Source organism: Mugil cephalus, chromosome 9 (assembly GCF_022458985.1).
Source record: "Mugil cephalus isolate CIBA_MC_2020 chromosome 9, CIBA_Mcephalus_1.1, whole genome shotgun sequence".
NCBI classification, from domain to species: domain Eukaryota; kingdom Metazoa; phylum Chordata; class Actinopteri; order Mugiliformes; family Mugilidae; genus Mugil; species Mugil cephalus.
This window is the reverse complement of record NC_061778.1, coordinates 8,888,311-8,913,850: the sequence shown is the minus strand read 5'-3', so window position 1 is coordinate 8,913,850 and position 25,540 is coordinate 8,888,311. Positions and strand designations below refer to the sequence as shown.

Sequence of the window (25,540 nt, the reverse complement as noted above, 5' to 3'; positions counted from 1 at the left end):
TGTGGCGACACACTGTTAAAGGCCATCAATTTCACCGCCGCTCACTCTTTTATCTCCCCGAGCCCCGCTCACCTGCGCATGTCTGCGTGCGGGCCGCGCCGGCTGGTTGTCGGGGTGGTTGGGCGTCCACGGCCCCAGGCTCTGATTGGAATAGAAGTCCATGGGGTACACTTCCTTCCAGCCTACCTCCTGCAAAGCAACAGCTGCCTGAAAGACAAACAGCGAGGAAGATATTTGAACAGACAGCAGCGAATCCGAGAAGAACTGAAGAGAACAGGAAACTTGACAAGCTAAAAGTGCAATAACACCTCCCTCTGAGGTGCTATGGTACGTGGATTCTGCTGGCTCTCGCCGTTATATTCGCGGTTTTTCGGGCTGCGGGGGGACCACGGAGTGTCGAGAATACACGGCAGACCAACTACACAGACGAGACAGGTGTCATAATATTAAGCTTGGATAACAGGCCGAGTTGTCATGTTATCCCTATGCAGCTGCACCGCATGACACAACAGCTGTTAGAGGAGAGCAACAGCACTGGTATGACAGTGCTGTGACATAAGCGCAGGCTGCTCCATATGGAAGAGAGGTGCCTGTGAATGTTGATTCTGAATGAAGGAAAGAGCAGGAATTACTGAACAGATGAATAAACAAGGCGCTCTGAATGAAGGAACAAATCTGTTTGATTGTTTGTTTATTCATTTATCCGGCAACTCGATTCGTCTTTCGAATTCACACGCAGACTTGAATTCAGCTTCATAGAATCAGTGAGATCATTTTAGATCACGGACGAGCTGAAAATATAATGATTGGGCATAACATTATGACCACCTTCCTAATATTGTGTAGGTCTCCACATGTGACTCATCAGAGAATGGGATGAACCCACTGATACTTGATCAGACTGGGATCTAGGGAATTTGGAGGCCAGGTCAACACGTCGCGCTGTTTTTCGTGTTGGTGGTCTGATCTAGGTGGGTGGTACGTGTCTAAATAACATCCACATGAATGCCAGGCCAAAACAATTCTCAGGAGAACGCTGAATTGCCACAAGCTGGTTGACGCTATTCACTCCTCCTGTCATAATGTTGTGGCGGATCGGTGTCATTTATCAGCTTGTGACTGCTTCCTGTGGTATGGCGTCTTCTCTTAGAAATATTTAGAATAAAACCAGCAGATATAGAGGAATAAATATCTGTGTGTGTTTTTCAGGTATGTAGCTAAGTATCAGCCCTCTTCCTTCCATTCAAATCTACGGCTCAACAGGATTCCTAAGATGCAAAACAAACACACCTGTACACTGGAATAAACGCTTCACTGGCTTCTCCTTTGGCCTTAATTTCCCTGAAACATCCCTCTACCAGTCCCCTGTCCTTACTGCACCCTCCGTCTCTCATTTCTCCAGCTCGTCCCCGCTGCTCTCCCTCTCTCCCACCAACTGCCTCTCTCTCTGGAAGCTAGCGTCTCTTGCTAATCCCTGCTCTGACAGGAGAGCCAAGTGTGTCTTATTGACTATAAATATAACATGAGACGCACTGAAAATAAATGCTGCTGCTGCCCCCCCCCCACCCCAACCCTCCAACCCCACCCGCCCTGCGCCCGTCCTCCTTGCTCTCTCTTCATCTCCATCCTAAATGCCACGGTGCAAAGCACAGTGCACTGACATGTATCACACTCACAGGTGAATTAAGGCTCATTACAGCCACACTCGAGCAAACGTATAGACACGAGCGCTGCTGCAAATTATTTAAATGCGCGGGCATTGTTCCCAAACAGCTCGCGGGGAGAGAAAAAGCGAGCCGTACCACGAAGGGATTAAGAAAACAGATTGCTGCCATCCTCATTACGACTGGGGCGAATTTTACACTTCGCGTGCAGCATTGTAGACCTGAGACCTGAGAAACGATGCAAAAGTGATCACGGCTCGTTCTCCTGAGGTGAACGCCGTCGTTTACTCTTAACGGCCTGGTTCGGAGAAACGTAAGCGCTTCCGCATGCGGCGCGAATGAAACAGCAGCCGCCTCGAAACACAATCCGATATTCAAAGCGGCGATTCCCCCTCGCAGCCATTTCACACGGATTCAAATCAGCAGCGGGTCTTTGAGGAAAATCGTTAAGAGTTGGCTTCAGATGCAAACCCAGCCAGGTCACATGGATGGCATAGTTAAAACTGCCAAAGCCATCGCAGAGAAAGGCTGCTTTGTGTTTTTTTGTTTTTTGTTTTTGTTGTTTTCTTTTATTTCTTTTTTTCTACAACAGCTGCAGCCGCACAAAAACAAACAGTTGCTTTGAAATGGATCTTTATGCGCTGCTGTCCGATCCATCTCTCCTTCTCCCTTTAGAACAACAAGACAGCTGCGGAAAGGGGTGAAGCGGGGTGTGTGTGGGGTGGTGGAGGTGGAGGTGGTGTTGTGGGGTCTCGCAGCCAGCAGGGGGGGCTCGTCTGCTGCTTTCATGTTTTGTATGTGCGCTGCCGTGCTTTATGGCAGGGAGAGGAGGCGGAGGAAGAGGAGGAGGAGGGAGGCACGATGCTTCACGACGATGCTTCAGGCCTTGATGGGTCCTACACAAACTGACCACACCTCAAGTCCACAACTGCTGTACGTTTATGAAGATACGAGAGTGATTTGTGTCAAGTGTTTATGGACCATCGGGGGAATTCTGTGTGTGTGCAATACACAAGCCTCATGTGATAAGTCAGTGAGAGCTGTAAAAAAAGAAAAAAAAATGCACATTTACCTCATATGGAGACAGCAGGGGCTTGGTGAAGGCTGTGCCCCAATCGATAGAAAGGCGTGGACACGCGATCTGCACCCACCTGTAAGAAAGACAAGGTGCAAATTTGAGCTCGAGTGCTAAGCACAGAGAGAAGGTGAGATCCCATTACACAGGCAAGGCACATCCGCGGCTGAAATGTGGATACGTGATGCGGCAGGGTTAGCGCGGGGAGCCTCCCTCCACCTGATCTCCAGCATCTGTTGGAGAGACCTGTCCTGATTTGCAACAGTTTCCAAAGACGGCCACGCTACGCCGCCTGAATTCACAGCCACGGCCGCGGCGCAGGAGGCTGAGAAAAAGAGGGAGGAAGGTCTGCTGGCGGGTGGTGGTGGTGGTGTAGTGGGGGCAGACTGGTTGCAGCAGGCAGGAGCAGAAGAAGAGGAGGGGAGAAAAAAGAAAAAAAAAACAGGAGAAGATGTGAACAGAGGTGAAAAGAGAAGAAATGCCGTGAAAGAAAAAAAAAGAGGGAGAGGTTAGGTGAGTGTGAATAAAAAAAGCCGCACCAGCCGGTCTCCACGGAGGTAGCCTACATAGCTTGCAGACAGGGTGGTGGAGGGGAGGGGGCCTGAGGGTTTTAGTGGTAGGGGGGCTGTGTATTAAAGAGATGGGGAGGGGAGAAAAGGCTGAGAGGAGGACACAGATATACAGCGATAGGGAGGAAGAGCAATGAAGATAAAAATGAGAGAGGGAGGCTGAGGAGGGAGAAAAGAACAGAGGCAGAAGATTGGCAGGGAGAAAAGTGTTTACTCTGGAAAATGGAGGGTGTGGATGTAAACAGCTGCAGGGAAAAATGAACAATGGGAAAATGGAAAGCGGCAGGGGCTACGGGGGTTAGCTTTCACAGATCAATGTTATCCACCGCGGCATCTCTGCTGAGGGAGTGTACCCTCGCTTGTCCCTAATCCTAATGATGGAGCTCCATCAGAAATATTGACAAACATGAGTTGAGCTGCAGCGCTTATAAAAACTAATGCCAGATGGAGGTAAATGTCAATAGGAACATGTCAGCTTGAGATCTCGGCAAAGGTGTGAACACCTAATAGAGAACACGCTTCGCTGTAATCGCTCCAACACTTTCAAGTGCTGATTATTCCCCCTTCGGTGTATTTCCTAATTTTCTAAACTGCAGAAGTGATTGCACCGCTGACTCTCACTCCACTCCGCTTTCTACCGCAGAAATATTCAACGCCCCCTCGGGACGAATGTATGGCATTTTCTCAATTTCAAATAATGTTTTGTTTTTTTTTTTGCACTGTAAATGTCTCCCCAACCCAAAAAGCGAATTATTATTCACCCTCCTAATTCGAGAGCCAGCTGAGTCGGAGACATTTGCACCGAGCGCCGGCCTCCTCAGACCTGAGTTTGTTGAGTTTAGACGGAGAGCGGAATCTGAATGTGACCTTTAGGTCCATCGCTGGCTGTTCATAACCAGAGTCCTGCAGGGCGACAAACGCCGCACATGCATCAAAACTGCCTCTGCCCATTTATGTAGGAATAAACAGCTAATCTAGTCGCAGTATGTGAACGCACACACATACACCTGCTGACAGGAGGAGGAAATAACATCAACCGTCTTGCTAAGAAACTTTTGGACCTGGCATTCCTGTGGATGCTACTAAGACATGTAGCACCCACCTAGACCAGACCAGGCACCCCACCCCACAGCAATGACACCAGCAGAAACAGCCTGACAAAGACACACACACACAAAATGGTTTAGGAACAACTCAAACAAAGAATTAAGAACAGCACAAGGTGTTGACCTGGCCTCCAAATTTACAATCTATCTATCACAAATCTGATCTAGTATCTGTTTTGATGATCCACAGGCATTATTAGGAAGGTGGTCATAATGTTATGCCTGATCTGTGTATATATAACCTTGACACATGTAGGTAGCTATAGATATATAGATATGTATAGGAGTGGTTAAAAGAACTACGGTGATTAATAAGCAAAGACTCTTCAACCTACATCCTTGGGGCTGGCTCTGAGTCTGAGAGGAACGTAAAACAAAAGTCAGGAAAGGAAAGGCAGAGTTCTGCTCTCATGGAGCAGATGGAGGGACTTTCGGTTTTTACACAGAGAGACGACACGCCGTTCGGTGAAATACAGGGAGCCAGGTGAGGCACTGCCCTGAAAAGTCAGCCCAAATTGTATTTTCAGACCTTATCAGAGCTTTCAATCGAGTCAGCACAGTGGAGAACCCACATCTTGAGGCGCAGTGAAACACAGAAAGAAGATGAGGACAGGTAGGGAGACGGAAGAAAAAGGCACATTTTAGTCTGAGGCGGCGCGGCACTTAGCGGCAATTACTGCAAACAAAGTGCAACTGAAATCAAGAATCGGCACAAGAGACGTTGACGGACATGCGCGTGTTCAGTCCCTCTCCGGGGGGTTCGGTTAACTTCAACAGAAAGCACAACCTTTCAACACAAAGGCGTGTGCGAGGATTAGAGGAGCAGGACGTGGTTACTGTTGAGGTCTACGCTGTGATTTATAAAAGTAAAAGCTGGCATGACATTTAGGCTGTTATGCAATGTAAGCTCCAGCCTGGGTCTCACCGCATTACCTGCTGTGGTCCATTACACCCTGACACTGTTAGGAGGACCTGCACCCGCACGGCTCTGCTTCAATTACACTCATAGCCGTGACCCGACAAAAACAAGAACAATTAACCTTTCAGAACGGTCGGGAGGGGAAAAAAAAGAAGTCTTCACCTTTAGTGGCAAACGTAATTGATTTAAAACAAATAATACAATTTCAGTGGAGCCGAGAATTGTAACAGAAAGATTAAAGACTGAAAGGCACCGTGTGGCATTTGCTGTCTGGCGGAGATAAGTGCGTGTGGTGTGCAGATATCTGTACAATAGTTTAAAACCTGCTTGGGGACAGCCTAATTACACACTTAAGAGCATATGCTAATGGCGCCTCTCTCTTTATATGAGCGAGTGTGCGTGTGTGTCTAATGACAGAGGGAGCCTGGGGGTGGGCTGCGTACAGTGTGTCGGGTAGAGCTGAGCAGTAGCATGTTTTTCCACCACCGCTCCATCTCCCTCGCCATCTCCCTCCCCTTCCTTTCAACTTCTACACAGCGAAATATAACACATCTTCAAACACCTGGTGGCTTAAACTGCCTATTGTACCGTACGTTAAAAGAATGTCAGCAGAAGAGACAATGAAAAACTGATTAATAACGAGCACGCTGTTGTCGGTAATTTCCACGTCCGTGTCAAACTAAGGCTCATTACAGAACACTGACACCGACTCGAGCGCAAATCCTGACATAATGGCCTCCAACTGAACTTAGCGCTTCTTTTGTATTGACTAAAAAGTGTCTGGAGCCGCAAGTATCGCGAACGGTCACTCACCAAAAGCATCAAATAACCGGATTCTCACTGCTCTTATTCGCAGATGACTTCTATTCTAACTATTCTGTTCAAACAAGATTCTTTGATCCTCTATTTTGCTCAGGCTGCATTTTCTTTTAATAATAGAAAAAAAAAAGTGTAGCAAAATATTTATTGTATCCCTCAAAGTGAGATATTGAAAAAAGAACTGAAGAACGCAGAACAAACAACAGCCTCAGTCTTGAACAGTAAAAGGACTAAATTACTTTTATATTCGAACGGATAAACACCAGACTCTATCAAGAGTGTGGGTTTGGTTTCAGGAATTGGGATCATTTCACCACGATGAAGGTAGTTATTGTGCTGACTTTACACCGATCAGCCACAACATTAATACTACTGACAGAAGAAGCGAATAACATCAACCATCTTGTGAAAATTCAATGTTTCGCTGGGAAACTTCTGGACCTGGGATTCATGTGGATGTTACTAAGACACAAAAAGCCCACGTCCATTCTCAAGACCAATATATATACAATATTAAGAATGTGGCCATAATGTTATGTCTGATAGGTGTGTCAGAACAGACAAACATACAATCACTTGGCACTTTATTAGGTACACCTTGCTAGTAAAAGGTTGGACCCCCTTTTGCCTTCAGAACTGCCTTAATTCCTCGTGGCTACTTTCAACAAGGTGTTGGAAACATTCCTCAGAGATTATGGTCCATATTGACATGATAGCATCACACAGTTGCTGTGGATCTGACTGTGGAGTCCATTGGAGTACAGTGAACTCATTGTCATGTTCCACAAACCAGTTTGAGATGATATGAGCTTTGTGACATGGTGCATTATCCTGCTGGAAGTAGCCGTCAGAAGATGGTCCACTGTGGTCATAAAGGGATGGACATGGTCAGCAACAATACTCAGGTAGTTCTGTGGCATTTAAACCATGCTCAGTTTGTACTAAGGGGCCAAAGTGTGCCAAGAAAATATCCACCACACAATCACACCACCACCACCAGCCTGAACCGTTGATACAAGGCAGGATGGATCCATGCTTTCATGTTGTTTACGCCAAATTCTGACCCTGTCATCTGAATGTAACAGCTGAAATTGAGACTCGTCAGACAAGGAAAAGTTTTTCTAATCTTCTATTGTCCAGTTTGAGCCTGTGTGAACCATAGTCTCAGTTTCCTGTTCTTAGCTGACAAGAGTGGCACCTGGTGTGGTCTTCTGCTGCTGTAGCCCATCTTATTCAAGGTTCAGAGATGGTATTCTGCATTCCTTGGTTGTAACCAGCGGTTATTGAGTTACTGTTGCCTTTCTATCATCTCTAACCAGTCCAGCCATTCTCCTCTGACCTCTCAGATCAACAAGGCATTTTCATACACACAGCTGCCGCTCACTGGATATTTTCTCTTTTTTGGACCATTCTCTGTAAACCCCAGAGATGATTGTGTGTGAAAATCCCAGTAGATCAGCAGTTTCTGAAATACTCAGACCAGCCAGTCTGGCACCAACAAACATACCACGTTAAAAGTCACTTAAATCCCCTTTCTTCCTCATTCTGGTGTTCGGTTTGAGCAACCAAGTTGTCTTGATCACCTCTACATGCTTAAATGCATTGAATTGCAGTCATGTGATTAGCTGATTAGATATTTGTGTTAACAAGCAACTGAACAGGTGTACCTAATAAAGCGGGTGTATATTTTGCACAATTTTTTAAAAAATAAATGAAGTTGATTAAGTTTATTCATTGTGCATAACCTTTTAAACTGCCCAGTTAGCATATATATATATGGTATTCCAACCTGAGATACACTGGGCCTTCATTGGTATTCAAACTCCATCTATCCACAACATTTAAATACTACACAGACAGATCTTTGTTGGAAAGCTCTTTGTGTATAATGAGGGTTTGTTTTGGTTCATGTCATGAATCGTGTCTGAATTACATAATTTTCTAGTTGCACTCATACGTCAGTTTGGAGAGGAGAGCCAAAAAAAAAAAGAAAGAAAGAAAAAAAATTGCTTTTACCACGATCGCTTGCTTTCCAAACACAGCCCCCTCAACTACCTCTGCATCGCTCCATCCCTCTCTCCAACTCACTCTCAAATCTCTCTCAGACCTTCTGTCCCTCTCTCACCCACTCCTCCCTCACACATCACACCTCTCATTACTCCACAGTGAGAGGCCAATCCGAGGGAGTGCGAGTGCCTGCGCCTGTGTGACTGTGATTGGAGCTGTTGCACATCAGCGTCTCACTAACCCCTTGTCCATCTTCAGCTCCGTTCTTCTGCTTGGAAGTCAGACAAATCACACGCGCTGAACCTTGCAGCCCGAGCGTTTGACATTTCATTGAAGAATGAGTGGATGTTGCTGGACTAAGTGGAACAGAATATTTCTGCACCTTCCACTATGAATATCAGGAACATGTACCGATGACTCAGGTGTGCATCATAAACACTTGTGAGGGAAAAGGCGGTAATTTTAGCCACGGTGCCGATCTCCATATTTTGGTAGTGAGAGCAATTGCGTCAAAACACTGACACACATGTGATGTAGGGCTAAAGTTTATAGGCAGACAGTCACGCTTGTTATTTCACCAATTTCCACATAGGAGCAGACAAACCAGTATTGATTTCTGCGAATCTGAGAAACCTTATGTTACAACTCCACCATCGATCAGATCGGCGATACGGAGTAGACGAGCATCATCCTGCACCTGTTTTAGGCCACGTCCACATGTATCAAAACAACCGTTTTTCTCCAGTTTTTCCTTGACATTTTTCCATAAAGATCCATTTCCAAACCGCATCTAGTTGTAGAAACGCTATAGTACATATTACAGGCCTATGCGTGGCGCTGTCTCTGCTACAGAACTCAAAAAAAAGAAGTATACAAACATACAGTCTTGATTACAATCTGTACGTCTTTTTAGCTCATCGTAGTGGTGAACAATATACATCACCCTAGCCACCCAATAAGGGTCAATATCTGATGCGGCACGGTCACAGGTCTGTAGTCCGCCAATGATGTCGTTGTTGTTGTTGTTATGAGACATCAGGTGCTAGAGGGGCGAGGTTCATATCACGATGAAAAAAAGGACCTATAGGCTCCATATTTGTCTTTTTCACCCAGGGACCTGGATTCATAAAGGTGAGGTTCGAGTCACTGAAAATTCTGGATCTGTCATGAAGATCGGCCTAAACGTGCAAGACTTATGCTGCTTATCTCAAAATCGAAGTAAATTAAATTAATATTTAAGAAATTACTTTATTATAATGTAACTAAAAATTGAAAAAAAATGCATGTGGCTATAGAGGGGCCTCCTGGGGAGTGCTGACATTCGGTTGGTAATCAACGGCACAACTTGAAACCCCCCTTAGACACTGCAACAATGACACGTTGGGAGTCTCCCTACTGGGGCCCCCTACTGGCTGACTTGCTGCTGCTGCCGGGCAAAATGAAGCAGAGCTAAACCTACCTCTCAGGACACGCAGAAAGAAAAAAAAATGAGACAGTGGCAAATATGAATGTGTGTTATATTAAAAGTAGTTATTGCCACATGCCACTTTGTCCCAGTCCTAAGCGTCAGAACAATGCAGGACAGCTAATGCTAACAGCTAACGCTAGTTAGACAGTGGACCAGCTTAAAGCTTTTAAACTTTTGAGGTATCTGTTTGAATGTGCCTGCAATGAGGTAGTACTGCCAATGCCAATGTTAATTTCTCCTATTACTAATACATTTGTTGTTAACATTGTTGCTAACACTGATGAAACCAGCATCGGTTCTGCTGTCAGTAGATAACCTTATTCTGTCCAAACTGTGATTTTTATTTAGAAGAGGAAGATATTATATATGTCCATGAATTTTCTAGTATAAATGATGATATTAAACAAAATGTTAGCATGAAGAATCGATGTTGTCACTGTTGTTCATTAATTACTTCACAGAGATCTTAAGTGTTGAGTGTTTGTGAAGCACACACAGTTCTGTACTCGCATGAAAATATTAAAGCAAACACCAAATGTAATTTAGCTCTTTTTTTTTCTCAAGGTGCTTTGTTGAAATTCTTTGCTCATCAACCACAACAGCCTTCTACATTTCAACCTCAACAGATGAAGGTGGGAGGAAGTTATTCAGTGATGTTATTCAAGTTCACAGTGACTTAAGAAATAAGAATAACTAAGAATAAGAACAACTTAATTGAGCCTTTTTGTTATTTAAATAATGTATTCCAAAGCGCTTTTTGCCCGGGGCCCCCAGAGTGTCCTGAAACAACCCTGCATGTTATTGATGACCCGCCCACACTCCCATCAGACTCTCTCGCATTTCCGTTACATTAATACTGCGCTCCGTCAGTTACAAAGAAATGTCGGTTTATACACTATATTTATTTATTTATTCCAACTCTCACAGCCCTACAGGACCGCTTTACGGAGCAGTTGGCATGCCAACTAGTGGTCAACATGACATCACATCCTGTTTCTATAGTGTCACTTAAAACTTATCAGGAAAATTGACACTTTAACACATATCAGCACTAGATTAATTACCTAAAATTTATTGTTTACCCCAAGTCCCATCCACTAACATGGAGGAGGTGGAGATTATGACTTATACTGCAGCCAGTCACCAGGGGGAGCTCTACTTGCTTTGGCTTCACTTTTGAGGAGCTGTTCCAAGTCCATCTGTATTCACAGTCTGTGGTCTCTATCACTGGGTCCCTCTTCAACTCTTGTTACCAGTGTGCACACATTAACATGAATCCAAGATATTTTAGTAAAGCGATAAGGGATAGCTTTATACTGAATATAAAATTATATTAATAATGTATATTTATAAATAGCGCTAGGCCGAGTTTAATATAGGACACATATAGTAGGTAGGGGGTCCCTGCTTAATCTCTCCATCAATTTGGGGGTCCTTCGACTGAAAAATGTTGCAGACCCCTAATTTAAGGCAACGCACACTTCCTTGCCAAAACATTAAGTACCCTAGTGAAAAAAAAATGCATTCTAATGTATCATTCCTGCACTAAATCCTCCTTAATTACCGCTATAATGCTCAGTTTATTTTGAAACAGCACAAAAAAGGTGGTTATTTAAATGTACGATCTGTTATTTAGCCTGGACCACTGAATAACAGAATAATGTCCAAACCACAGCCTTCAAAACGTAAACACAGCTGAACCAACAGCTCGCTCAGTTATTTTAAATAATCTCACTACCATAATGGTCGTGGAGCTAAGATTTAGTGCAGCACTGTTACATTAGGATGCATTCGTTTTCACTAGTGAACCTAATTAACTTGCATATGGAAACCTGCGGTAAGATGATTAAACAGGGGAGCCGAGAGCCTAAAGGTAAAAAAAATAAATAAATAAATAAAAAATGTATTCATGCCTTAAATCCATCTTGTGCAAGGGCAAAGCTAATGTCTTTTCACAGCTTTTACAATACGCCGACCTTATTAGAAAAGTACAGAGTGAAAAGTAAGCACTTCAATAGATTATTCTTGTGTAAAATCCCCTCTTTCTATGCATTATATGTCAAGGCAGAGGAAATCGCACGAAGCATTCAAATTCATCATGATGGGCCATTTGTTTTTGTTACAATGCAACGCTATCGCATCTTAGCGAGACCTGAATGCCAATACTGTTTATGAAGCTATGAAATCTAGACGACTGTCTGTCAGCTCCTTGTTACAGCGTGCACATCCGAATGGTGCTGACTCCCCAATTATGTGTGCGACGATGCTTTCAGAATACATTTCAAATGATTGCATTTGATAATAATACTGCTGATAATAAGAGCTTTTTTAGGATCCAAAATAAAACACCCCTTCTTTTTATCAAATAGACATGGTAGTGATTAAGAATTTGCAAATAAAAAACGGAGCCCGTGGAAGAGGTTTAGTTAAATGTGTAGCAGGATGAAAGTTTAATGGTGCAGGTAGCGAAAATGAAATGGCAGCCCTTTCTCTGTGTAAGAGAAAATCCTCACCTTGCACGAGAATGCTTCATGCATTATAATTTAGCTCAAAAGCTTCAGAGAGTTGTTATGAGAAACGGAGCAAAATTCCCTTTCAAGTGAAAAGATCAGCTTCGAAACAGCTACAACCACAACTTAAATAATGTGCTTCACTTGTGTTGTGCAGCGATAACTCTAAAAGTGTTCCAGCGCGTTCTAATCTGGGCACGCCGTAGTAACCTGTACAGTATGTGTGTGCGCCTCTTAATACTCACGCGTCAACATCCGGCAGCAGATCCAGCTTGCTGGGGAAAATCTCAGAAAGGAGGACTCGAGTGAAGGACCTTCCCAGCGACTGTAGCTTTGACTCGAGGTTCTGGGAAGAGAAAGAGATAAATCTACATATCAAACACAATCCTCTCACGGCCTGCGAGACTCACTATATAAAATAATAAGTTACAAATCACACAGTCCCCGACATTCACCTGCGCTGACAGTCCTTTAAGTGCTGCAGTCAAAGGTTGTTTTGCTCTACTGTTCGTTCTCGACAGTCTCAGCAAGAAGACGGTTTTATCCAGATCTCCGTCTCAGGAGTCTTATATATCCATCCATCCTTTTTTTAACTGTGCATTCAAGTTAACGCCGTGGTGACAGCGAGCTGAGCAAGGTTGCAGACTCAACTTTGTCCCCAGCCACGTCCTCCAGCTATCATTTGCATTCCCGAGCCAGGGGGAAGGCCTCACACAACAGCCCCTTAAATAAACCCTATTTAACACCATTAATTTAAAGTAAGGTCATTTCATTCCACTGATGATAATGATAATAAGAGCAGCCTTTTCCAGGTATTGAAACTGGAAGGTGAAATTGATACTTATCCAGAAATAAATGCATATACCATATTTCCTCTAATAGCGGTGGGTATTCAATTAATAGCCGGGTCTCTTATAATTGCCCGGGGAGTGGTTTACATGGACAAATAGAGGCCAGGTCTCAAATACAGGCCAGGTACAGTAGTACTCAGCCCATTATAGATGCAGTAACACATCGGTGCCACAGATGGCAGTAGCTACAGTTGAAGTGCCACAGTGTCAAAACAACATAGAGCTTTAGCAGCGAGGCGCAAAGAAGAAAACTTGGCGTGAACTTCAAGAAGAAAGTATTGAAATATGAACAGCAAATTACAGGAAAGGAAGCTGCGAAACGCTTTAATATTGACCCGCGAAGAATAAGTTGCTCTGACACTTTGGTACACTATGGACCTTTAAGTTTAGGTTAATTTTTCAAGTGTATACGCTTCCATTTTTTGAAAAAACACAAAAATTGCCCAATAACTGTTTATTTACAATGAAAAATGACAGCAAAATGGCTCTCAGCATATCTGTTAGCGCACGTCTTGGACAAGTGAAAACTGGTTATTTTTTCTGGCATCGTGTCATGGCGACACTCCTACGAACAAAAAGATACATGTAAACACAACAGACAATATTAAAGTCATGTGCATACCCATATATCCTATAATGAGTACATAATGTAATTACCCTGACAGGTCTATAGTGCGTAATATATTCTCAGGCTTCCTCTACTTGGCTCTGGACAGAATGCCTCCACAGGGAAGCTGCATTATACTGTGAAGGATGATCATAACCATAATCCCAATGATTTTTTTTTTATTTATGAATAATACACACAGATCAGGCATTACATTATGACCATCAGGGAGACAGACCATTTCGTGGACAGCTCCACACAAGAGAGCACATCTTTGGATTCCTTCAAAAAAAAAAACCTGTTTATTTGGGAGCCTTGAGTCTAGAGGTTTGTGGGTTATAGAGAAATGTGGAAAAATACTCAGAAGCTTAAAGTGGGCACGAATTGAGACCGAGTGTCACCACTTTAGACGCCCCTCATCCACATGTCCAGCACAACAAACCAGCCCACGAGCCAATCTACTACTCCATCCTACTAGATGTGATCAAACTCCTTCTGCTTAGGAGGGAAATAATTACCACTAATCCAAAGAAGGGACACCGCTGGTGGTTTCAGGTAGAGCATTATACCTTCACACACAGAAGAGCTGACTTTCACAACCATTTCACACTCGACTGTAAAACGTTTCACAGTCTGATGAAGCCTACGGAATCACATGCTCAGCAAAGGTGCAATTGTGAGGTCACCAAACGGGCGTCTCTCCACTCTCCGTGGCGTGCAGACACAGGGATTCTTTCCATAAAGATGACAGACTTAATATCAAAGCAACACAAAGCCCAAGCAATGCTGAGAAAGCACGAAACTCTCTGATGCGCTGTAGATTTGACCTTTCTTTTCTGGTGCTTTGCAATTGAACGATTAGTGTCCTGCACATCCCTATTTGCTTATTCACACTGGCAACTCTGGAAAAGGAGAATCCAGCCAGACTACACATCTGGTCTTACGTAGGGTTGAGCGAAACTGTACTTGAATGGCATCTTTTCAAGAGTAGATGCCTCGCACTCAGACTTGCTTTACGTTTGACAGTGCACCAGACCTCAATACCACCCAGGAGGATAGTTGGCCCCCACAGAGCTGACCCCATTTTTTTTTTTTCTTCACGAACGAGCCCCTCGGGTACAACCCCAGAAACCAGACCTCATATTATAATACCAATAAATGAAACAGTTTCACCGGCTCAAGGAACTCTGCACTCCTGTTGGCTCAGGGACTGAAAGTGTGGACAGTGGACTGAGCCATTACTCCGGAACACAGATGGCAGACAAACACAAGAAGAAATCCCGTAAATGTGTCTGTGGTGAGATAAAGGTAAGAGGGTTGGTTATATCTACTGTCCTCGGGTGCATTGTGAAACATTTCTATGACTGTGCTCTTATCAGGGAGAGTTCTGTCCCTTTACTTAAGAAGTTATCTAACACAATACTTCTTAATCTAGACAGAGGGAGAGCTGGTGAGCTTTTAGTCTAAAACCCCTCCTAAATTCATCCTCTCCTAGCTTTCTAAGATGAAACTGCGCTCTGGTGTCTGAGTGGTATTTTTACATTAATGCTAACTTACAAAGGTGGGATGTACACTGATATAAATCTGAGAAAAAAAACCTAGGTATGCAGCGGATGTAAACCTTGCATATCTTGCATTCAGGTAAGGCCCAAGTGCTCTATTACTGTGAAGCATATTAATTATGGACATGATTATGTGAAGTAGACAAAGCTAATAAACAAAGACAAACACATAACAGTACAGAAAGCAAAGTGGGCATAAAAAAAGAGAGACCAATAAACAGCGGGCAATGGAAGGGAAAGCAGCAGGAGGAACAGCTGTAGGTTTGGTGTGACTAGAGAGGGCTTCGCGGTCCATCGATTTCTATCCCAAGACAGACTTGTACACATGCTAACGCATAATAGCTTGTACTTGCACAGACTTCGAGTTTCTCACTCATGGGTTTTCACATAATTGGCCAGCATGTGAGAGTGTGCGCACACATACCACCTATCAATTCAAGAGGCATCTGTTGAATTTGAGCCATTGTTTTCAGTTTCTCAATTTACGTCGAGTGTTTTGGTGTTGTTGTGTGTCAACCGCGATCAGAGGCAGGAACAGTTACGGCTATCCTAAATTTAAAATGTTAGAAATTAACCATCTGAATTTTGCCTAGAAATACCTGCTGAATAAAAACATGAGCAGCATATTTTTCTGACTAAATATAATTTAATTTAATTTAATGCTCAGTTTACTGGGACTGTACTGTAGACTGTATATGAATGTATACGCCATGTCCCCACTTATGTTTTTGTTTAATTAATACTGCGCTCTGCTCTACCATGCAAATTTTGGATTATACACTAAACTCTCACAATCCCACAGAGTCACTTCGTTGGCATGGCAACTGGTAATCATCATGATGTTGCATCCTGTTTCTATAGCGTCAGCTAAATAACTAAAATAAAACACCAGGAAAGCTAAGTTGAGATGCATCTGTATTATATTAACTAAGTAAAAGACAGAAACCATGCATGAAAAAAAAAATGTATTTGATAAGTACTTTAGTGTTTTAGTTTGTCCCAAGCCCCGCCCACTAACATGGACGGGGTGGGGCTTATGACATACACCAGGCACCAGGGGGAGCTCTACCTGCTTTGGTTTCACTTCAGGCACTTTTGAATAATAACGGCATATATGGTTCATTATTTCTGGATTTATGCTCCTGAAATGTCAAAAGACAATACTCAAAATACACCAACACGCTAATACAGCCAATTCTGAGCCAACAGCAAGATCAACACTTGGACTTTCTATGGCTGTTTGGCTGCATCATCCTGAATGTGAAATAACAAGCTCCCAGTGTGAAGACTGCTCGTCCTATTAGTATTTCATGTCACAAAATCACTTGTCAAAGAAACTCACACTGAAAAAATATTTCAAGACATTGCACAAGTGGCCTCGGGACATACAGACTGTTGAAATGAGCATGCAAACTCACCTCCAGGACTTTGGGGCTGCCTTGTCGGCCGAGTGTACCCAAGATCAGGCCCCACCTCTGGGCAAGTCGAGCCTTGTCAATAGCCTGGAGCCTTAATGCGCGCATAGACTCATGGTCATAGTACTCCCTGGAGAACACCTTACTGTAGGGGTCATATCTACAAACCAACAAAAACAAATAAGCCTGAGACACACAGACGTGTTGATTCTGGGCACAGACATATATAGACAAACCATATTACACACATTACCATGTACTGTTTAGGTATCTACCTTGGGGATAGAAATGCAAGAAAAGATGTAAAATCCAATCACGAAAACCCATCAAGTATGACAGGAGTTAGTGTATCTTAGGGAAAATGGAGGTATTTCGGAGCTTCTAATCTCCTTTTCTCCGGTACAAGGGGTTCACTTGAGATTAGAATCTTGTTTATGAGAGAAACCTGTGATCTGTGCGGCAGTGCATATGTCTGTAGCGACACAGTTTCACTTTGCATGCAAACAAGGCCTCATCAAAACACAACTTACCTCCTCAAAATGTTATCAGGGCACTGCAACAAGGCGGATGATCGTGGCCACAAGCAATTTGTTAAATTTGAGTTGCACAGCATTATAAAAGCATCCTTTTCATGCCTAAAACTGTATTGAGTGATGTTTTTATATACTTTATTTGCAATTTTGCAGCTTACTACCAATGGTGTCATTTTGTTTCACCATACCTGTAGGCAGGGATATCTGGGTTTGCAATCATGATTGACTCCAGGTGAAATCGTCCGTCTCCAAGATAGCTGTGGAAACACACCAATAAAATCAATGCTCAAGATAAACGGCGCGACAGAGCGTTCATTGTGGAGGAGTAAACTCCCTCTAGACAAACCTATTTCCATGTGCAACCATAATAAATGCTGACCTATTACCATCCCATCTTCTTTATCAGCTTTCTCCTTTTCAATCTATTTCTGCAGCTTCTTAACAGAAGACCCCAGGGTTCACAGGCAGAAGGCCCGGGGCTGGGGTGGAGGGTCTGGGGAACGCGACCCAAACGATCGGAGCATGCAGTTTACGGAGAATACAAGCTTCTCCAATTAACCCGTGGGCTGGCGCTGAGGAGAGTTCGCAAACCGTAAGTACGCCGTGGCATGTAGGAGCCTAGAAAACAGGTCTCCCCGCCTTAGGGTCACGCTGAGAAAAACCCTGCTGGTAGCGTGAGGAGGCTCAGGTCAGTACCCCAACTCATTACAGTACAGTCTCAACAGGCCCACTGAGTCAGGACATGCAATTAAACCCACTAATTGGTCGGTGTTTAGAGCAGCTTGAAGCGGGCTGTGGGTGGTTTGCCATGTAAGCTATCTGGAGACACGACCAGCGTGCTTGTATGAAAGCACATATTGAGCATCTCTTTGTGAACTACTGTAGAAAATAAACTAGACCAGAGCTTCTGCAGCGCTGCTTCTCTTTGCTTAGAAACTTCCAAGGCCCTCATATAATTATGTCTCCAACAATACGCCTGCTTCCACCACTTCTATCGTCAGCTGTAGCTTTAAGAGCCTCGCGCGCTTCACTCCAACCACTTACGACCACAGTCCTTCCGCACACAATCTATTGTTACTTGCTCTCGCCATAATGCTGAATGCTATGCGCCTCCGCGTTAAGCTACACCCCATCTTCACGGTCACATCTTGGTATCGTTCTGCTCTGAGCAAGAGCTGAAGTAGAGGCAGCGGCTAGAGATGGTCGACTGATCATTTCTCATAGCTCCTTTCAACGTACTCTGCGGCTTTTAAAAACGCCTCACGTTATGGAAATGAAACACAGATCGACCCTTTCAGAGATTTGAGGTGGCCCTGGGAGGCTTATACGCCGCCGTTCTATCTCCACAATGCTTAGGTGGTGAAGAATTTAGATAAAATCCAATTACAACTTGTGCACATACCATTTTTGAAGCAGCGACTCATTTCTAATCACTGGGAGATAGCCCGATGCTTTATTAAAGGTGATGAGCAAAACCGAGCACTGTTAAGAATGTTAAGAAGCTTTGTCTGTGCTGCTTTTGTTGGAGGTAGCGAATTATCATTGTGTCATTACCCTAACAGTATTTCATTAAGTTAAAAGGAAGCTTATTCACCGAGGGAAACTATTACTCTGTCATTAAGCTTTCAGTATTGCTTGCAGGATAATAAAACTCTTCTTCTATTAAGGACGATATAATATTAAATGAAAACATTTGGAGGGGGAGGGGTGTTGTTTTACAAGACAGGACAATACAGCCAATTTGAAGTCCTCACCATGTCTATATGTAACGTAAGCACATGCGTACCGAATGCGCGTGTGAGAAAAAGTAAAAAGAGAGATCCCAACGCTCCGGCGAACCAATCGATTCTCTCCCAACACACTCCTCCACACCCAACTGACACATCAAAGGCAACGCACATTGGATTAGCAGGTGAAATACACTCTAACCCTTCCACATCTTTCAAAGACATGCGCTTAGATACACATTCCGCTTTTGTCTACACTTATATGTGTGGCAAAGCTTGCCCTTGTGTAACACTGAATGGATGCAGATCAGACAAGTTTAATTATATCATCTCCGCGTGCATCACAAAGCATAGGATTCCTCTATTGTGAAGCAGCACGAGACGTATGGACACAAAGTGCCTCTGGAGGTGTTGCTTGCCGCTTGGACCTGTTACTCCGCGACAGCGCTCTCCTCGACAAAGCACAGGGAGGATGAGCATCGCTTTGACAAGTGTCACACGCGCGGCATTTACGCGAAAACAGAAGAAAGTGGCCTTTTTAAGACACGAGCAGCGACCGGCTGGATCCAACGCGTTTTCTCTCCCGTTCAGAAGGAATTTAGGGGAAAAATAAGAACTTAAAACAGGCAATCACACGAGCTGCGGCAAATTTACAGACCCACTGTGATACGTCGCACAGTTTGTCAATTCCCACCACGTTCCTGCCACAGTGGGTGTCACACTTTGTAAAGGCCTTTCTTAAAAATTGGCGACAGGATGTGTGGATGTGTTGTGGTTGGTATGAAACAGTCAAAAGTGTCCGGCTGTATACGATTCAATGCTTTTCATAGCGTGAAGGTATTTTTAGCTTTGTCGTTCTGGATCAGCATCTGGCTTCTGGCTGGACAGAACAGAAGCACACAGACACAGCAATAGCTAGTTATCACAGCCACATATGCCTGATATGACACGCTGATTATTACCCGTCTCACATGGGTGGGCATGGCTATGGCAGGCATGACTGTGGAAGCTAAGGAAGGTATGGTAAGGGGCCATATAATGAATGGATGAGTCGAAGCTGGATGTCTCTGGCTATCAGGATAATTTCTGCTAACTAAAAAAAAAAAAGGGACAAGCAGAGGACAGGAGGAAGAGGATTTCTTACACTATGGCATTGACATGGCGGTCCAAGCGAGGGGAGGTACAGCCCAATATTTCTCCTGGTGACAGAGGGCGACACTGTGGGACGAGCACATCATACTCTGGCTTGAGGACTGCGCTCACAGCCTGCAACATGGAGGAAAAGGAGAAGAAATCATTATTAGAGCTTTTGTATCATCCGAGTAACAAAAGCTAACTTCATGGTTTTCTACATTCCATGGGTCCTGCTGTCTTTGTAAAGAAGACACAAAACACAGACAGCAATTGAAGTTGACACAGAGCAAATAGACTACACAGATCAGGCATAACATTATGACCACCTTACTAATATCGTGCCCCTGTGTCTAAAAGGAAATATTTATGACTCATCAGAGATTAGACATGGGCCTTCTGAGGGTGTCCTGTGGTGTCTGGAAGCAGAACGTAGTTAGTGGGGGCCTTTGGGTGCTATGGGTCGAGGGGAGGGGGCTCTGTGGATCATCCCACAGATACTTGATCAGTTTGGGATCTAGATCCAAAAGTTCAGAACATTGTATTGTCAGAAGATGGTCAATGTTACGACTTGTCCACTCAGTGGTTTTAATGTTTTGGCTGATTGGTGTGTAGGTCACAATATAGTTTTATCTGAACAGTTTTTCTACATCTTTGTTTATGTCGGTTCTTTGCTTCAGGACATGAAAGTTGCAAATCTTTGTTTCAATGTTAGTCGTGTTAAATCAATATAAAAAAGATCCATACGGGAGATATAAGTCTTTTAATAGATAATGCAGAAATAAATGGACAGATAACAACCAATTACACTTCAACCTTCCTTTTAATACTGACAGACTTGACAGTTTAATGTAGCCTCCATTACTTTATCTCTTGTGGAAGGTTCTGCAGCACAACGCTTACGAAACAAAAGTGTGTCCAAACCTTTGCAGTCTGGACTTTATGTATGTAGAAATAAAAAAAAAAAAAGAGAGAGAATGTAATGAATGACATAGGGCAACGGTGCAAAGAATAAAAAAGACCAGAAAGGTCTTCATTGGATATGTGACCCTCAACTGATCCTGAGAGGGTCACGCATGGTTCTCATTCTCCCAGAGAATTAACTCTAAGTGCACCCAACCGTGTTTAAACCCTTATGATACTACAAAGTGCTGAGAGAGAAATGCCGTGCCACATCCTATATATTAGTATAAATAAATAAAAAAATGTAAATCAACTCTTCCAAACACTGACAATCAATTGAGAAGTTGAGTCATAGCAGAAATAAATAAATTTGTTGTTTGGAGAAGGATGAAAATGAACGATTTAAAGCTAATTTAAGCCAGTGGTGAACTCCAAGCTTTTTTCCGCCCATACCGCGTGACCTCAGCAAACCCACACACCGTAAGACATGGGTGAGATGGAGGCGCACATGCATGAAACACACAACTAGACGGAAAGATACGCACACGTACACACATGGATGCACTCAAACACCCCAACATATAATATGACCCACAAGGGCAGAGTAGGGATTTAAAAATAGCGGCGGTCGGTCGTATTAGCGGAGAGCGGAGCCGGTTCAACGCGGCGAATGAAAGCAGAGCTATAGAAGAAGGAGGCGGCGAGGCTGCGGGGAGGGCGTTCGAGCCGAATGCTGTATAGCTGCTGCTGCTGCTTATGTAAAGTGCAGCACCGAGCACGACGCCGAACAGAGAGGCCTTCCGAGTTCATTCCACCTTTCAGATCCAAAATAACCGCAGCCGGATTTGTCAAACCCACACTTGAAGTGAGCTTAAGAAAGTGAGCTTGTTCATAAAAGGCAGGAACCACAAAAAAAACAAAAAAAACAAAAGCACACTATATAAATGTAGACAAAATTGCATGTGTGCCTGTAGTTTATATAGAGATGGAAGACCAGCCTGCCTCAGCTCAGACACAAAAATAGACTCATCCACACACACAATAAGACGGAAACTGCTTAATCACCTGCAGCGCTGCCACAAACTGAATAGTGCTGACGAGTGCCAGAGATTGTCCAGGGGGGAAGTTGAACTTGACCGTGTCCAGGAAGTGTGCATTGTCCATCTGGATATCCACAAACACATACAGCATCTTAATGCCTGCTGTCGAGTCTATGGGGACTGTTGGAAGACAAAAGAAAGACAGATGAATAATTCACTGTATTGTGTCAGGTAACGTATACACTATTGATGGGGCCTCAAACATTAAAGTGCAGCACATGTTCAGCAACACAGCCACACAGAAAACACACACACACACACACACACACACACACACACACACACACACACACACACACACACACACATCCATATATGTACAGTGGGGGAAATAAGTATTTGATCCCCTGCTGAATTTGTAAGTTTGCCCACTTCCATAGAAATGATCAGACTCTGGTTTTTATGGTTGTTTACTGGTTATGGGTATAGACAGAATATCAATCGAAAATGCATAAAAAACACACAATCTAAAAGTTATAAATTGTTATGTATTTTATTAAGGGAAATAAGTATTTGATCCCCAACAATTCACTTAGAATTCAGGCTCCTACAGATTGGCTGGTGCGCATGTGGCACGGAGCTGTGCTCAGTCAACTAATTACCAATACTCCTGATCTTAACTCGTCATGTATATAAAGCACACCTGCTCTAAGAATCAGTTTCTTACATTCCAACTTCTACAGCACCATGGGCAAGACCAAAGAGCTGTCAAAAGATGTCAGGGACAAGATTGTAGACCTGCACAAGGCTGGTATAGGTTACAAAACCATCAGCAAAAGGCTTGGTGAGAAGGTGACAACTATTGGTGCCATTATTCGCAAGTGGAAGACCCATAAAAGGACCATCAACTGTCCTCGGTCTGGAGCTCCCCGCAAAATCTCGCCTCATGGAGTGAGGATGATGATGAGAAAGGTGAGGGAGCAGCCTAAAACAACACGGCAGGAGCTTGTTAATGATCTGGAAGCAGTTGGGACCTCCGTCACCAAGAAAACAGTTGGCAACACACTGCGCCGTTATGGATTGAACTCTTGCAGTGCCCGCAAGGTCCCCTGCTCAAGAAGGCACATGTACAGACCCGCCTTAAGTTTGCCAGTGAACATCTAAATGACTCAGAGAAGGCTTGGGAGAAAGTGCTGTGGTCTGACGAAACCAAAGTTGAGCTATTTGGCATTAACTCGACCCGCCGTGTTTGGAGGATGAAAAAACGTGAGTATGACCCAAAGAACACCATACCCACGGTTAAGCATGGAGGTGGAAACATCATGTTTTGGGGCTGTTTTTCAGCAAAGGGTACAGGGCAACTTCACCGCATTATGGGGCCAATGAATGCAGCCATGTACTGTAACATCTTGGACAAAAACCTTCTTTCCTCAGCAAGAACACTGAAGATGCCTCGTGGGTGGGTTTTCCAACATGACAATGACCCAAAACATACTGCCAGGACAACAAAGGAGTGGCTCAAGAAGAAGCATATTAAGGTCATGGAGTGGCCTAGTCAGTCTCCAGACCTTAACCCGATCGAAAACCTGTAGAGGGAGCTGAAGCTCCGAGTTTCCAAGAGGCAGCCAAGAAACTTGAAGGATTTAGAGACTGTCTGTAAAGATGAATGGGCCAAAATCCCTCCTGCGCTGTGTGCAAACCTGGTGACCAACTACAAGAAACGTCTCATCGCTGTGCTTGCCAACAAAGGTTTCTCTACAAAGTACTGACTTGTGTTGTGCTTGGGGATCAAATACTTATTTCCCTTAATAAAATACATAACAATTTATAACTTTTAGATTGTGTGTTTTTTATGCATTTTCGATTGATATTCTGTCTATACCCATAACCAGTAAACAACCATAAAAACCAGAGTCTGATCATTTCTATGGAAGTGGGCAAACTTACAAATTCAGCAGGGGATCAAATACTTATTTCCCCCACTGTATATATGCAGAGCGAGCCGCAAGCACATGCAGGAACCGATGCAAAGAGTTCAATTATTAAAGGAAGGAGAGGGACACATGTGATTACTATTAATGTCATTGATTTCACAGGCCATTTACTACGCGCCCGGGCCTTGCAAGACACGAGTCAGATGCAGAACAAAGTAGGCGAGAGTCCAAGAAAAGAGGGGAAGAAAGGGCGCCGGAAGAGAAAGAAAAATGACTGTTTGTGTTGATCCTGATAATTATTCTTCCTTACGTGTTACATTTAATTTGCGGATAAGGAACAAGTGTACTTTTGTGTTGTAATTAAATAAATGACCCATTACGGTGAAAATGCTTTATGAGCAAGTGCCGCTGAATTCATGGCCTAGATTAAGGCAACGCAAGTGAGACGGAGAAGGAGGGAGAGAACAGAGAGGAAGGAGATGATGCCGTAAAAACCAAGGACATGTCTCGACAAAGGACTGTAGCGGAGATGAGATGGAAACAGAAGTGAAGAATGAGGAATTCTATAGTGGAAAACGCTGAAATTCAATTTAGTCATAGGGTAGGTGATTTCATAATCTCCTGTACAGGTCCAAACAATCCGGCGTGGGACATGGGAGCGGAAAAAGTAATAGGATACCGAGCGTGTGCTTGGTTTAGAGTGTGAGGGGTGGGCTGTCAATTAACTGGGAACAGAAGTGATGAATGGCTCCACATCTGAATGGAGAGCGAGGAGAAGCAGATGGATAGACTTTTTTTTTTTAAAAAAGGTGGGCTATGGTGGAAATCTACATGGTGAGTGACAAACCAATGAGTTAAATATACAATGAGGCTAACAAGAGGTTAGCAGGAGACAAGTTAAAATATATATATATATATCTGGACTGAGACCAGCAGCTATCGGCTGTTTGTTTAAAGGCACTCCCAATACATAAAGGGCAGGGGAAAGAGACATCGATCTGTGTTCACATTAGCATGGTAGCCTGAAAGCACTTAGGTGCTGCAATTAGAGACACAGTCAATGAGGTAAGACGGGACTCACTTGCACCGTGGCTGGTTTTACTCTTATGTGTTATGGCAATAAGGTCACTTAGCACAGCTGCTTATTAACGTCCGCGTAAACAAATACGGTCGCTCATTCTGAGGGAAACGAAGAAAAGGTTGAACGCAGGCCTGTGTCCAAGTGGCTTGTTAAAGATCGATATGTATCAACAGTCTATTCTACCGTGTGTTGTACATGTGTGAAATTTCATGAATAATGCAGAAATGACTTGGCACCTTGAACATGTGGCCGTGAACTCCTTCACATCTGTTGCATAGTATCTGAAATCGTATAATCACTTAATAAATCCGGTTTTACAGAATGTAACATGTGTTGTGAGTCTGAGATGGAGAGCAGTAATGGAGTCGTTCTGTGGATGAAAGAGACATTCGACTGTGTAATTATTTCTTTGTTTGCTGTTTTCATTATCAAGAAACCGCATGAAATTCACAGAACGCTGAGATAATTTTTGATGTGTCTGGTATATGGAAAACTATAAATGTTTAAAGGAAAATAAATTGTTGTTATTATCATATAATTTCAAAGAACGGAGATGAGGAATGTGTGGTGCAATGTGACTGCCCTCTGGATTTTAAAATAGTGGATTTGTTCAGACCTG

The 25,540-nt window shown here is 43.6% G+C and overlaps 1 protein-coding gene across 1 annotated transcript in view; it reads right to left on the bottom strand.

Annotated features, from left to right (window-relative positions):
• dph1 (diphthamide biosynthesis 1) overlaps positions 1-25,540 on the bottom strand; it is a 57,621-nt gene that overhangs the window by 1,034 nt on the left and 31,047 nt on the right. The window contains exons 5-11 of the mRNA XM_047594935.1: positions 21,932-22,086; positions 19,977-20,098; positions 17,294-17,362; positions 16,576-16,732; positions 12,383-12,483; positions 2,737-2,815; positions 73-207 (exon numbers count right to left, since the gene is read on the bottom strand). Of these exons, the coding sequence (XP_047450891.1) occupies positions 73-207; positions 2,737-2,815; positions 12,383-12,483; positions 16,576-16,732; positions 17,294-17,362; positions 19,977-20,098; positions 21,932-22,086 (818 nt within the window). The remainder of the gene's footprint in view (positions 1-72; positions 208-2,736; positions 2,816-12,382; positions 12,484-16,575; positions 16,733-17,293; positions 17,363-19,976; positions 20,099-21,931; positions 22,087-25,540) is intronic.